Genomic DNA, 13,157 nt, shown 5'->3' with positions numbered 1-13,157 from the left:
GAGGAAGGATAAGTCAGACTCCAGGAAGAACTTCCTTGCTGCCTAGGTTAATCGTCCCGTTTTTTCAGGAGCGAGAGTTTAGAAGGGATGACCCCAAGACTGGGACAAGAAGCACAGGCAAACCTTGTGCCCTTGGCCAGTGTGGAAAAGGGTCTGGCTATTTTAGGAAAACGCCACACGGGTTACTATGGTAACTATTCTCCTTTGGAAGGCCAAGACCGGCAGGTTATGACCTGGGAAGGAAGAGAGGGTCGATTCGGGTGGCCAAAGGGTGCGAGGACGTTCGAAGCGGGGGTGCGCGGGGCTCACCGCGGGGAGGGGTGGCGCGAGTTCCGCGAGGTGCTGAAGGGGACAGCGCCAGATTTGTCGTAATGCGCAAGCGCAAAGGCGCGAACAAAGGGGGGGAGGCGCGCGCCCGGAGGTGGTGCGCGCCCACGAGTATCTTGCAGAGATCCTTCCAGGCTACCCCTTCCCCAAGTAGGCTGAGACGAGGAAGCAATCCCCTCATCCACCTTCACCCTCTTCTGTCTTTCCGGTGCTGGTTGACTTCACCCTTTATGCTACATTGAGTAATGAGGTAGTGTAGATGGAATTCTGGGAAAACCAGGATTTCTGGGTTCTTTATCCTTGCTTCGTTTGATCCTGGTTAGGAAGCTTCCTCCCTAGAGCCTCGGTTTGCCTGTCTTTAAAATGGACGGTCCTTCCTACCTTTGCGGATGTATCCAAACCCCCGATGAGATAACGGATGGGAAGCAGCTTTCGTTATGAAGCGGCTGAAATGTTTCCGCGAGGGCGCGCAACCACGGAGGATGCAGCGGCCCTACAGTCTTGCATGCCCCAAACCCACCTCAGATGCTGGAGGAAAATACTACGCCAGGGGTTCCCCAGAGAGGGACTTGGGCTTAGTATCCGGGGGTGCAGTGAAAGGGAAGCCTAGCGATTGAGCTTCGGGAAGTCACTGTCCCTACATTAATTACTCCAGGGCCAGCCAAGCAGCAGTACGGCCAGTGGGCTGCGCAGAGCCTGCATTCCTCTCGGACTCTGGACCGCTGGAGAGCCGACCTGGCTGGTCCTATCTAGTCCTTTAGGCAAAGAGCCGGCCTACGCTGCCCTGAAGCGGAAAGAGATGGAAGTCAGGATTGTGCACTTCACAATTCACAAGGAATGGCAGGTTTAAACGAGTTTGCTTGATAATAAACGCCCTAGCGCCGCCCATTTAATCCAGTCTTTTGGCAACTGCTTATTGAGCACCTACTACAGTTACAGTTATAGTCTGGGCAGTCTCTCCCCCTTTTCTTTTTCCAAAGTCGCTTAGACGCGACCAGAGGACAGAAGGAGGCACTCGGTAACCTAGGAGTCCTGGCTCCGCCCCTTCTGCCTTTGGCCTTGTCTGCTCCTCCCATCACCACTCAGAGGCGGCTACTGGCCCGCAACGAAGACCGAAAGCAGTCTTCGCTCGCCGCTACTCCAGCCTCGGGCTTCAAGCCCTGTAGCTGAGAAGACATCTAATGGTACATCACTGGTCTGTTCTGCCTCAGTTTCGGGGTCCATCCGAAAAGCTTCCCGATAAGGATTCTCAGTGAGACCGCGCTCGATTAAATCGGTCTGTCTCTTCAGACCAAGGAGGCGGGTTCGCCGCAGCCGCTTCAAGGCCAAAGCTAGCAGAGCTTACTGCGCACGCGCAGTAGACAACGATGGAGCCACCAAAGGAGCAGTCCGGCGGGGAGCAAGAACCAGGAGCTGTCAGGTACCGAGCACTGGAGGGGCCTAGGGAGGGGGGGAAAAAAGAGACCCGCGGGAAGGCAGCTGAGTCCCGGCCGGACGCGGATCCCTCTTGCCAGCCGGGACTCTGGGGTGTAACAGAAGGACTCGCACGTAACAGCGGCCCGGGGACGTCAACGCGGCTTTCCCCTCAGGCTCCTGGACCTGCCCTGGGAAGACGTGCTGCTCCCGCACGTCCTGAACTGGGTCCCGCTGCGCCAGCTGCTCCGGCTGCAGCGCGTCAGTCGCGCCTTCCGGGCACTAGTTCAGCTGCACCTTGCGAGGCTGCGCCGCTTCGACGCCGCTCAGGTGAGCCGGGACCCGGAGCCCCGCCCCCCGCCCCGTCCCCGCGTGGGTACCACCGTCGCCCCGCCTCCAGGCCGGCCCCGGCTGCGCCGTGAGCCCTTCCCGACCCCGGGGGGCGACGTGGAGAACTCCAAAGGGCGAGTACTGGGCGGCGACTCGGAGGGAGCTTGGTGTCTCTCCAGGGAGGGCAGGTGGCAAAGTCCCCAAGTTAGGCGGCTGCCGGGCAGTGGCCGGCTCCGGGGACAGCCTGAGTCTCCGTGCCTCCCGCCCGCAGGTGGGTCCACAGATTCCACGGGCGGCACTAGTGCGGCTCCTGCGGGATGCTGAGGGGCTGCAGGAGCTGGCGCTGGCTCCGTGTCACGAATGGCTGTCGGACGAGGACCTGGTGCCGGTGCTGGCACGGAATCCACAGCTACGGAGTGTAGCACTGGCCGGCTGCGGCCAACTGAGTCGCCGGGCGCTCGGGGCGCTGGCCGAGGGCTGCCCGCGTCTGCAGCGCCTTTCGCTCGCTCACTGTGACTGGGTGGACGGGCTGGCACTGCGTGGCCTCGCTGACCGCTGCCCCGCTCTGGAGGAGCTGGACCTCACCGCCTGTCGCCAACTCAAGGATGAAGCCATCGTGTACCTGGCGCAGAGACGCGGGGCAGGCCTCCGCAGCCTCTCGTTAGCAGTCAACGCCAATGTGGGGGACACTGCGGTCCAAGAGTTGGCTCGAAACTGCCCGCAACTCGAGCATCTAGACCTCACCGGCTGCCTTCGAGTCGGAAGCGACGGTGTCAGGTGCGGTACGGTAGGAAGTGGGCAGTCACTTTGGGGATAGGGAGGAGGGTTGTACTTGCCAAAGACCCATCAGAAAGACCTGGAATTTTTTAAGGCTAGAAAGTGTACAATTAAAAACAAAACAAGCTGGGCAGTGGTGGCACATGCCTTTAATCCCAGCACTTGGGAGGCAGAGGCAAGCGGATTTCTGTGTTCGAGGCCAGCCTGGTCTACAGAGTGAGTTCCAGGACAGCCACTTTCAAGAGAAATCCCGTCTTGAAAAAACAAAACAAAAGGAAAAAACAAAACAAAACACAAAACCTTCTAAGCCAAGATTGACACACTGAGAGATGTCACAGTGTCTATTTCTGGCATTTCTGCAACAAGGCGGGTAATCCTGAAACACTGGAAAGAACTACGGGTTCGTACTTTCTAAGCCAGAAGCCCCAAATGAGCCTGGAGTCTGTAATTCCATCCTGGCCCCTTCCCTTAGGTACAGTAAAAAAAGAGCAGACCCTGAGCTGGAGGGAAACCTAGGATTTGCTGGAGCCAGCTGCAGGTTGAGTGGGCTGGCCCTACAGAGCGAGCGGGAAAGGCCCTCAGCACCTAGCATCATCACCCTGCTCCTCCCGCAGGACTCTGGCCGAGTACTGCCCGGCGCTGCGCTCTCTGCGGGTGCGGCACTGCCACCATGTGGCGGAGCCCAGCCTGAGCCGCTTGCGGAAGCGCGGTGTGGACATCGACGTGGAGCCCCCGCTGCACCAGGCGCTGGTGCTACTCCAGGACATGGCCGGCTTCGCTCCCTTTGTCAACCTACAGGTCTGACTGACTTTCCTTGGGGTGGGTGCACAGCTGGACTGTGTAGCTGGGGCTTGACACTGAGCCACGGGGAAACTGAACTGTGGGGCCTGTGGTTGAGGGGCCTGTGATATGCCCAGTCCCACCCTGGAAGTCCAAATAAAGAGCTTTTTACCCCTTCCTGCCTGGTGCATAGGGGATGTGACGCTGGGACCAGGTCACACAGACAGTATTTTCCTGGGGCAGAAATGACTATTCGGAGCATACATCTTCCTTGGACCACCTTTACTGTGCTCTCGAAAGAAGCTCCAAGGAACAATAGAACACTAGAGCAAGGGCATGGAAGGGGCGGGGCGGACGGGAGGGTTTCTGCATCCCTCTGGGATCCGCAGTGCTCAGCCGCATCCAGCCACTGCCTCAGTGGAAGCGGTACTTTCTGGCTGGCTTGAGGTTGATGTACGTGGCCTTCATCTCTTCAGCCTCAGGGTTCCGTACATCTTTGAATCGCTCTCCTTTGGTGCTCACTACTTGGTTGTCAATGTATCGGATCAGCTTCTTGGGGGCCTGTCAGGCAATCAGGCAATGAATGACTAAAACCAGGGGTTGGTACCGCTCACTCCACATCGCCAGCTGCAAGCCTCTCTTACCTCCTTGGGAGCCATAGGTCGGTGAGTCTTCTGGTCCTCTGCCCTGTCCACCATCATGTACCTGCCAAAGGGGCTGGATGAAGCTCCAGCCACCTGGGAGACCCTCCGCGGCCCGGCCCAGCCCAGACTTACTTCTGAAGGATGAATGACTTCAAGTCATCCTTCTGGGGGCCTCTGAGGCGCCTGGGCAAGTCCTGCAGATACAGGAGACCTATTCTAGGCCCAGTGGTAACAACGGGGGAGGACATGAGGGTAGGCAGGATGTGCTTAGCGAGAAGGCCTAATAGGGCTGATGTTACTGGGGTGGGCCAGAGGCTGAAGGTACCTGACTCGGCCCGTCCCAGCCTGGAGGCCCCTCTTCCTTGCCCTCTACCAGCATCTGCACGGCTTCTTCCAAGTCCCCCCGAGCCTTGGCCAGCACCCACTGGGCCTGCTCCATAGAACAGGTAGGGAATATCTCCAAGAGCACATCTACTCCTGGACGGTCTTCCTGAGCAGCAGCTGCCTGTGGGCACAGATGTTAACAGTAGGCTCCGCGCCTTCCTTGCCCACCCCGGGGTCCTTCGTGGGTGGGTCCTTCAGCTGTACCTCATCGGGGGGCCCTGTAGCAGCAGGAGGCCTGCTCTCTTCTTTGAGTTTTTCAGGTTGCCTCGGGGTCTCTGGAAAAATGGGCACCTGACCTTGGACACAGGAGCTCTGTGGGTGCAGGTTCTCTTCAAGAGGCAGAGAGGGAATCGGGTTTGGCAGGGCTTGGGCCGGGGTGTGCATCCTCCCAATACCAGGTCCCCAAACTCACCTTTGTTCCTAGCACCGCTCAGCTGCACCGAGAGCTTCTGTATCATGTCTCCGACTATACTCCTGAAAGGGCAGAGGCGGTGAGGGGGCCACTCTTGCCCCAGCCCCAGCCAGCCAGCCCCCTCCTCCTTTTTGCCCCAGGCAAGCCTTACCTGGGGATGTGGGCAAAGCCAGGCACATAAGCCTCCATCATCTCAATGAAGGCCTCCATATCAAAGTTCTCCTCTGATGGCCCCGAGGGGCCGAGGTCCTCCAGGACCCCAAGCACGTAGGAAAAGATGACCTCATCCAAGCCACTGTAGGAAAGAGCAAGTCCACAGGGCAGGACACTGGATGTGTGCAGCAGCCCCACCTAGTCTAAGACTTCACGCCTCAGTCCTTGAGGCCTGCCTCCTCCCAAGTCCTTCAGCTTAGCTCTCAGTCAGTCAGTGTAGGTGATAGAGACAATATGAGAGAGAAGAGCATCTCCACAAATCACATCAACTCCCCAGGGCTGGAGATGGCACAGGAGTTAAGAGCACTGACTGTTCTTCAGAAGACCCAAGTTTAATTCCAGCGCCCATGTGAAGTAGCTGCCCATCCCCCACCCCTGCACAGAGAAACATTAATATTGAAAACAAAAACAGGGCTTAGCACGATGGCCGGGTGGTTAAGTGTGCTCACTGTTCTTGCAGAAGACTGGGGTTCAGTTTCCACCTCAGAACAGGGCGGAAGAGTTTCTAATGACCTGTTCACTGGCTAGCGCACACAGTATCGTCTGAACACCCTCTCTGAACTCCTCTGCTCCTTCAGAAGGAGCTGCCCTTACCTGAGGTCTGCCTCTGGAAGGTGTGTCTGAACGAAGGCAAGGAGGGCTGAACTGACGATCCTCTCCAACGCCATGCTGTGTCTTCTGAAGATACACAAAACAGAACTGCCAAGGCTCTGGCCTGCCTCCACCCACTGGGCCACGAGGCAGCAGCCCCTGCTCTCCCTTCTGAGGCTGAACCTGCGTTGATGCTGCCCTCCCAGCCCCTGCAAGCAGAGCCACTCCTGTGACCACTTCTACCTCCTTCAGCCCCAGACAGGCTCCAACACTGCCTCTAGAACGCGTCCAAAGGGAGTTGAGCCCCTCCCCATCTCCTGTGGCGAGAAGCTGGGGTCGTGGGGTCACATGCTTCCTGGCTAAGGAATCTCATCACTGAAGGGGCTACTTGGCCCCCAACTCTAATCACAAGGGGCCCCATTGTCCAGCCCCATAAAGAAGGAGGTCTCAAGACCAAGTACAGCCCTCCCCCCATCCAGGACAGGCCACCCACTCTTTGCACAAAGGGACTTTTTTTTTGCTCAGGAGCTTATATAAAGGAGAAGTCCTACATGGACTCTCTCTTGCCAAGTCCCTGCCTTTCCAACAGTCTGGGCCAGGAGAGACCTTTGTCATCTTCCAGTCTATAGAGTACACAAGGTCTGGTCCATGCCCACTTCAATCTCACACTCCCTCCTCACTCCAACTCCCATGCCTTTGCTGCTCCTTGCACTAACTGGGTGTCTTACTCATTGGTGGGTCTTAGCGCCACAAAAATGTCTACATTCAGCAAGTGCTAGGTAAATACTTGCTGGCTTGATTCATCTCCATGCTTTTAAAAAAGACTTGTTTATTTTAAAGATTTATTTATTTTTATATATGTGAGTACACTGTTGCTGTCTTCAGACACACCAGAAGAGGGCATCAGATCCTATTACAGATGGTTGTGAGCCACTAAGTGGTTGCTGGGATTTGAACTCAGGACCCCCTGGAAGAGCAGTCATTGCTCTTAACTTCTGAGTCATCTCTCCAGCCCCAGGATTTATTTTTATTTTCTGTGTATGAGTGTCTGCCTACGTGTATGTATGGGCACAAAGGTATATGCCCAGTGCTCCTGGAGGTCAGAGGAGGATGCCAGATCTCTTAGAACTGAAGTTTCAAAAGGTTGTAAGCCACCGTGTGGGTGGTGGGAACTGAACCCTGGTGTCCTTTGCAAAAGCAGCAAGTGCTCCTAACTGCCAAGCCAGATCTCCAGCCTCCATTTCCATGCTCTTGACTCCCCCAAACTCTATATGGGAGTCAGGAATGCACAGATGGTAGGAATGGCTCGAGGCTCAGAGAACCGGATGTCAGCCAGGCCTCGCATTTGGAAAGCTCTAGCGTGGCCTCAGCATCCACCTCCCCCAAACTCGTCTCCACAGGTCCCCAAGCCAACACATACCACTCACTCAGCTACCACACATGGCCGGGGTACCCTTGATCCTGTCCTTTCTCACCCCTCCCTCCCAGGGCCCAAATGATCAAACCAAGTCCTACTGACTGCACCCTCTCTTCCCTCCTGCTAACTTCTCCCTCAGCACAGCTTTCGCTCTTCCATCTCTGCCAGCATTTCTCAGGCTACGGTTACTAGTTATTTTCAGGTTTTGGCCTACTGAGGTGGAACCATAGAACACCTTATGTACAGTTTTACTCAACATTTGTCCTTACAGCAATATCCCCTAGGTCTCCTAAGATCACAGCCTCCGGTGCCCCCCCCCCCCACACACACGCAGGGATTTCCTTCCTGGATCCCTGCTTCTGTCCCCTTCTCTGCTGTCCTCTGACTCAAGACCTTCCTTACCCTGCTGCTCTCTCAGCATTGGCTCATCGGGGCCCATCCTACACACAACTGTATGTCACCAACTCCCAAATGCTCAGTCCGGTAGTTCAGTCTGTGAGCGTCTCGTCCCCATACTTCACTGACACCACTACATGGAGAGCTTACAGGCATCTCGCACTTTGCATGTCCGGAAGGGCCATCCTCCCTAAATGCAGATCCAGACTCAGAGCTATTCCAGCTACATGGCTAGGAATTAACTGTGACGCCACCAGACCCTTGCTTCCCACCAACCAATTACTGACCAAATCCTGACTAGTCTTTAACACACCTACTTTGTATATATGTAGAGTGTAGTGTAGTGTGGTGTACTGTGCCATGCGTGGGTGACTTGCTAATGGGGTGTATGTACATGGAGGTCAGAGGTGACAATAGGTTGTGTGCTTCAAGCACTTCCCTACCTTTTTTTGTTCGTTTAAGACAAGGCCTCTACATAGTACTGGCTGTCCTGGAACCCTCATGCAGACCAGGATGATCTTGAACTCAGAGATCCTCCTGCCTCTGCCTCCCAAATGTTGTGATTAAAGGCATAAGTCTTGTTTTTTGTTTGTTGAGACAGAATCTCCTTTTGTTTTTTGTTTTGGAACTCAGAACTCAGAGATCTACCTATCTCTGCCTCCCAAGTGCTGGGATTAAAGGTGTGCACCACCACTGCCCTGTTTGAGGCAGCATCTCTTTCTTGTCAAAACTAGAACATTCCATTGGCTTTTTTAGCTGACCTTCACATTCCTGTCTTCCTGTCTTCCATCTCTTTCCCAATAACGTCTTCACACCATAGCTGTATGATCTACTTAAAGTCCATTGGTTGGAGCTGGAGAGATGACTTAGTGTGAAGGGTACTTACGGCTGTATCAGAGTACCAGAGTTTGTATGCCAGCATCCACACCAGGAGGCGCCCAATAGGGTCTGACTCCCTTTTTGTCCTACCTCAATGCAATAAAGCTTTTAAAAATGGTCATGTGGTGGTACATACCTTTAATCCCAGCACTCAGCACACAAAAGCAGGTGGATCTCTGTAAGTGGAGGCCATCCTGGTCTACGTAGTGAGTTCCAGGCCAGTCAGGGCTACAAAGTAAGACCCTGTCTCATAAATTAATTAATATTAAACTTAACAATGACTTTCTATGATGTTTTCAGAAAGTCTAGAATCTTCCTGTGGCCTCTGAGTAGGGCCTTTTCCCCCCCGACCCATTCTTCCCCAGTTCTCCAGCCTCATCCCCGTCCTGGCTTGCTTTCAGTTTGTCAACATTCAGGGGCACACTTTTAGAGTGCGTCTACTCACCACTGCCTAACACTGTCCGGACAGAGTGGGTTTTTCCTTACTTACCGGGGCTTTTCTCAGCTATAGTTAATGAATTGTTCGGACCATGTTTAATGTTTCTTCCAGTTGTTTCATGAAGTCAAAGATGACGCTCCTGTTTCTCTCCTCCCCTTGCACCTTGCTCCAACCCTAGCTTATTCACCAACATACCCTCAACATCCTTGGGAACTAGGCACTCAAATATCAGTGACTCCCATCTGCACAGCTGATGAGTGAAGCCCACTGAGTTTACCAGAGTGGCGAGCCACCTGAGTGAACTGTCCAGTTAGACGTAAGTTCAGGGGATGCAGCTCACGGTAAAACACCTGCTCGTGTGAGGCCCTCAGCTGGGTCCCCAGCAATTCTCCAGTGCCAAGTTAACTCTGAGGATGAGGGATAGCAAGATTCCCATAGAATCTGATCCCCTCAGCGATGTAGCTGTGACAGAACAAGGCACTTTGAGCTCTAGTAAGGAGATGACCATAGCAGTGGGCCTGTGCAGGGGCAGAACACATTAGCCCAGGCATTGTAACCCCATCATGCAAGTCCAGAAACCCACCCCACCTTCACACCTGACTGTTGACAGCAGCCTGGCAACCTCTGCAGGGGAAAAAAACTTGGCTGCCTATGAAAACCCAGGTTCTGGGGAAGCTTCAGGGATATATGTGATGTCTCCAAATTTCTAACCAAAGGGCTGCAAAGTTGTTACTGGGGATCTCCTCACCGTCTTCAAAGGGAAAGCCTCTCCCCCCGAGGGTCAGGGGCTGCTAAGGAGGCATCATCACCTCTCCTTGTTCTTGGGCTGATCAAACGTGGCCCAGATTTTAACATTTGCCTCATCTCTCTTCCATCCTTCTCCTGCCTCCCAGCCTCCCCAACATGTCCTTCCTGCCTGAGAGCACCTCCTAAGATGTGTCTCCCCTGAGCTGGGGAAGACTTGAATTACTAAATTGGCTTCCTGAGTCAATCTGGGCATCTTGGTTTTTGGTCTGGAGTAAAATCAGAATTTCCATGGGACTTTTCAAATTCCAGAGAATAGCCGACGGAATCCCATTACTTCTTGAGAGCCCCGATCAGAGATCACTGATTGGTGGTACCCTTGAAATGGGACAACCACCGTGTCACTCCTGCTAAAAGACCTCTGGTATGGGCTGCAGAAACAGATCAACAGTTAAGAGCACTTGTTCCTGCGTTAGACCTAAGTTGGATTCCCAGCACTCACAACTACCCAGAACTCCAGTCGTGGGGGTACAACACTCTCTTTGAGCTCCAAGGGTGCCAGGCATGCATGCGGTACACAGACACACATGCAAGCAAAAGAATAATACATATACATATAATATGATTAAATGAATCTTAAAAACATTAGGAAAAAACATCTCTGGTGATGGTAAAAAGCAGTGTCTACTGACTGCATATAAAGCATTGCACTAACTTTCTTAATAAAATAATTTCTTGGATAATTCTATTATGCCTGTTACCTGAAAGGAAATGAAGGCTCTGGAAATTTGAGAAACTTTCCCGGTCACGGGGTAGGTTAATTCACAGACTCGCACAGGGAAAGCCTGACATCAGAAGTCTCTGTTAATTACTTTACCACCTCTCACGATGCTGTGGTGTGGCCTCTCCTGCCTGGCCACCAGTCTCGCCTACAACAGAATCTTTGCTTGTCCATCCCATCTCCCTGTTCAAAACATCTTTCCCCCTGCCTCTACAAACACGATTCCAACTCAGCCCCCCATCTTCACTGGCCCAGACTACACCCTTCAGACACGCTATCAGAGGGCACAGGACCTGAGGGCTCCTCTGGGCAACTGAGAGTGGGTAAGTAGTGTCACGCAGCTCCCTTGGAGTTGAGAGGCACTAAGTAGCAACTGAGCGCAGGCCACGTGGCTGGAGAATTCCTGGGAAGCAGTGTGAGAAGGAGTCCTGGGGAGTTAGGGGGTAGCAAGGGGTCCTTAGCCCACAGGGCTTCACTACTACTTCGTGCCTTTTAATAAAAACTCGTGAAGCGTAATGAAGCCCTACCATCTCAGGTCTTAGAGGCACCAAGGACTTTGTGGGGAACAAGGGATTCCACCATCCAAAGTCATGCCGGTGCACAAACCCCGGGAGGTGAAGCACAGGAAGTGGGATCCCCTTGATGGCCGACCCTTGAAGCAAGAGCTTTTATAACCGTTAGCAGGGCACTCAAGCCTGAGGACACGGGTGCAGCAGCCGCCTCGGGAGAGGGTGAGTCACATGACGATAGGCCTGCCCGAGCTAGACTTTCCTCCACACGGGCCACGGAGACAATTAGAGAAAGGGGTCCGGCCGACACCCCGGGGGAGTAGGGGGGTACCGTAGGGGAACGCCAGGAAGGAAGGGTACCCTGTGTCAATTCTCTCTGCGACTCTCCTAAGGCTGGAGGGGAAATCACCTGCTCCGTCCGTCAGGCGCCGCCGGCGACTTGTCCCGCGCGGTGCAGTTCTTATCCCCCCCCCCCCCCCAGCCCCACCAACGAGATCAAAGGCGGGGCCCAGAGCAGTTCCCTTCTGGAGGATGCCATGGTGGCCATTTCTGAGAAGGGCGCTTTGCCCATACAAGGGCGGGGCCACTTTCCTCATTTTCAAATGTGCTTGCGTTTTTGGACGGGATCCTCCGGCGGCCATTTTTGTTTTGGGTAGAGAGGCTTGACTGGTTTGTTCCCTTTTTGTCCGCTAGAGGTCCCAAACCTCGGCATTTATTCCTGAAAGATCCCAGGATCTCCCTGCCCGCCTTATTTCCTCCCCAGAACCCCCACCTGGAATCTTACAGATTTCCCTTTCCCCTTCCTTGTCTTTCCGGTCCTTCTTCAATCTCTGTGGCCCACCGACTGGATGTAGTGTCTTCTGTTGCAAGATCTAATGATCTCCCCCATGTTCCAGCATGTATGTGTTCAATCTGACTTCAAGCCCTGCCAGTCAGCTCTTGGGGTCTGACTTCCAGGACCTTATGTGTCCCCTTTGTCCCTTACTGAAGTCTTCCCAGGATTGCAGGGTCTTTGGAAGGTGATGAACATTAAATGCTTGAAGATAGAACTGAACCCGGGTCCAAGACAGCCTGCAGACCCCCTCAAGCCCCAGTGCCCACGCTGGCAGGGCTAACCATCTAGCCGAGACAGGGCAGCTAGCTATACACCAGGACCGGTAGGGCCTCAGCTTCTGCTTTCTCTTCCTGCTGCCTCGGCTTCCTCATGCTGCCAGTGGGGAAGCCCAGAGGCATGACTTCTTTTGAACTAAAATGGGTGCCAAGAATCCCCTTAAATAGTCCACCAGCCAACTCTAGTCTATAAGGAGGAGCCCCCTCTTTCAGCGCCAGGGACCCAGGAGCTGTTGCAGTTAGCTTCTTGAAACTCAGTCCCAGGGGGAAAGGCCCCCCAACCCCCAACCCCCAACCCCTAGGGACTGAAGCAGTTTCAAGATATAGAGAAAAGAGATTTCTGCTCTCTCTTCCCCTGTGTCCCTCACCGCTGGCTCCCTCCTCCCCAAAAGGGTGGTTGGCTGCTGGGGAGAAGGGAGCAGGAGGGAGGGACAGGCTTGGCTTGTCCCATAAAAGCACTGTTGCTGCCAGACTGGCGCGGCTTGGGTTAATAAGAGGTGGGTGACAGCCACTTTGAACTCTGGCCAAGCAGGCCTCTGGGAAGGGACCAATGGTCTCCCCATAAGCCCCAGGCCCCTGCCTGCTCTCCCTCTGGGTCCCCTTTTCTCCTCCCCTTTACCCGTTGCACAATACAGATGACTGTTCCGTCCTCGCCCCCCCCCACCCCCTCCTGTTCCTGGAACCTACAGGTTTCTTCAGCCAGCGCTGTCTCTTGTTCTGACCCCGGCACCCTGCAGCCATCCCAAGGCTGCGCCTTGCTTTCCCAGTCTCCCATTCTTGCGTGGTTTGCTACTGGGTGTAGCCAGATAGATAATCCCGAACTCTCAGGGAAGAATGAGGCCAAAGATTTCTAGGGGGAGCCCCTCTATTTCTAACCCAGACGCTGGGGAGATCTAACTCTGGGCAGATGGGGGGCAGGCTCTGGGGCCCCAGAACAGAAGGTGGGCAGAGGCAAGGGACTGCTACAGACAGAAAATTCAGGTGGCATTTCCGTGAATCTCTACAACAGTG

At 54.4% G+C, this 13,157-nt stretch overlaps 2 protein-coding genes across 10 annotated transcripts; one reads left to right on the top strand and one right to left on the bottom strand.

The window, feature by feature from the left end:
- The first annotated feature begins 1,391 nt into the window (after positions 1–1,391).
- On the top strand, positions 1,392–3,803 carry Fbxl15 (F-box and leucine rich repeat protein 15). Of its 2 annotated transcripts, XM_052184619.1 has the most exons (5): positions 1,392–1,511; positions 1,618–1,747; positions 1,917–2,070; positions 2,342–2,847; positions 3,462–3,803. In XM_052184619.1, the coding sequence occupies exons 2-5, from the start codon at positions 1,695–1,697 to the stop codon at positions 3,649–3,651; spliced, it is 903 nt and encodes a 300-aa protein (XP_052040579.1). In that variant the 5' UTR covers positions 1,392–1,511; positions 1,618–1,694; the 3' UTR covers positions 3,652–3,803. The 2 variants fall into 2 exon arrangements, with proteins under 2 accessions (XP_052040579.1, XP_052040569.1); XM_052184609.1 differs by having other exon boundaries at positions 1,392–1,747.
- Positions 3,804–3,892: 89 nt separating this feature from the next.
- On the bottom strand, positions 3,893–11,514 carry Cuedc2 (CUE domain containing 2). Of its 8 annotated transcripts, none has more exons than XM_052184642.1 (10): positions 11,446–11,514; positions 8,700–8,791; positions 5,875–5,958; positions 5,219–5,362; positions 5,068–5,129; positions 4,860–4,984; positions 4,597–4,776; positions 4,404–4,465; positions 4,272–4,332; positions 3,893–4,188 (listed from the first exon to the last, which is right to left on the bottom strand). In XM_052184642.1, the coding sequence occupies exons 3-10, from the start codon at positions 5,946–5,948 to the stop codon at positions 4,042–4,044; spliced, it is 855 nt and encodes a 284-aa protein (XP_052040602.1). In that variant the 5' UTR covers positions 5,949–5,958; positions 8,700–8,791; positions 11,446–11,514; the 3' UTR covers positions 3,893–4,041. The 8 variants fall into 8 exon arrangements, with proteins under 8 accessions (XP_052040602.1, XP_052040613.1, XP_052040611.1 ...); XM_052184653.1 differs by having other exon boundaries at positions 5,875–5,955; XM_052184651.1 differs by having other exon boundaries at positions 8,700–8,806; positions 11,446–11,493.
- Between the last annotated feature and the right edge of the window lie 1,643 nt (positions 11,515–13,157).

Source organism: Apodemus sylvaticus, chromosome 1 (genome assembly GCF_947179515.1).
Source record: "Apodemus sylvaticus chromosome 1, mApoSyl1.1, whole genome shotgun sequence".
NCBI lineage: Eukaryota > Metazoa > Chordata > Mammalia > Rodentia > Muridae > Apodemus > Apodemus sylvaticus.
This window is presented reverse-complemented; position numbering and strand designations above follow the sequence as displayed.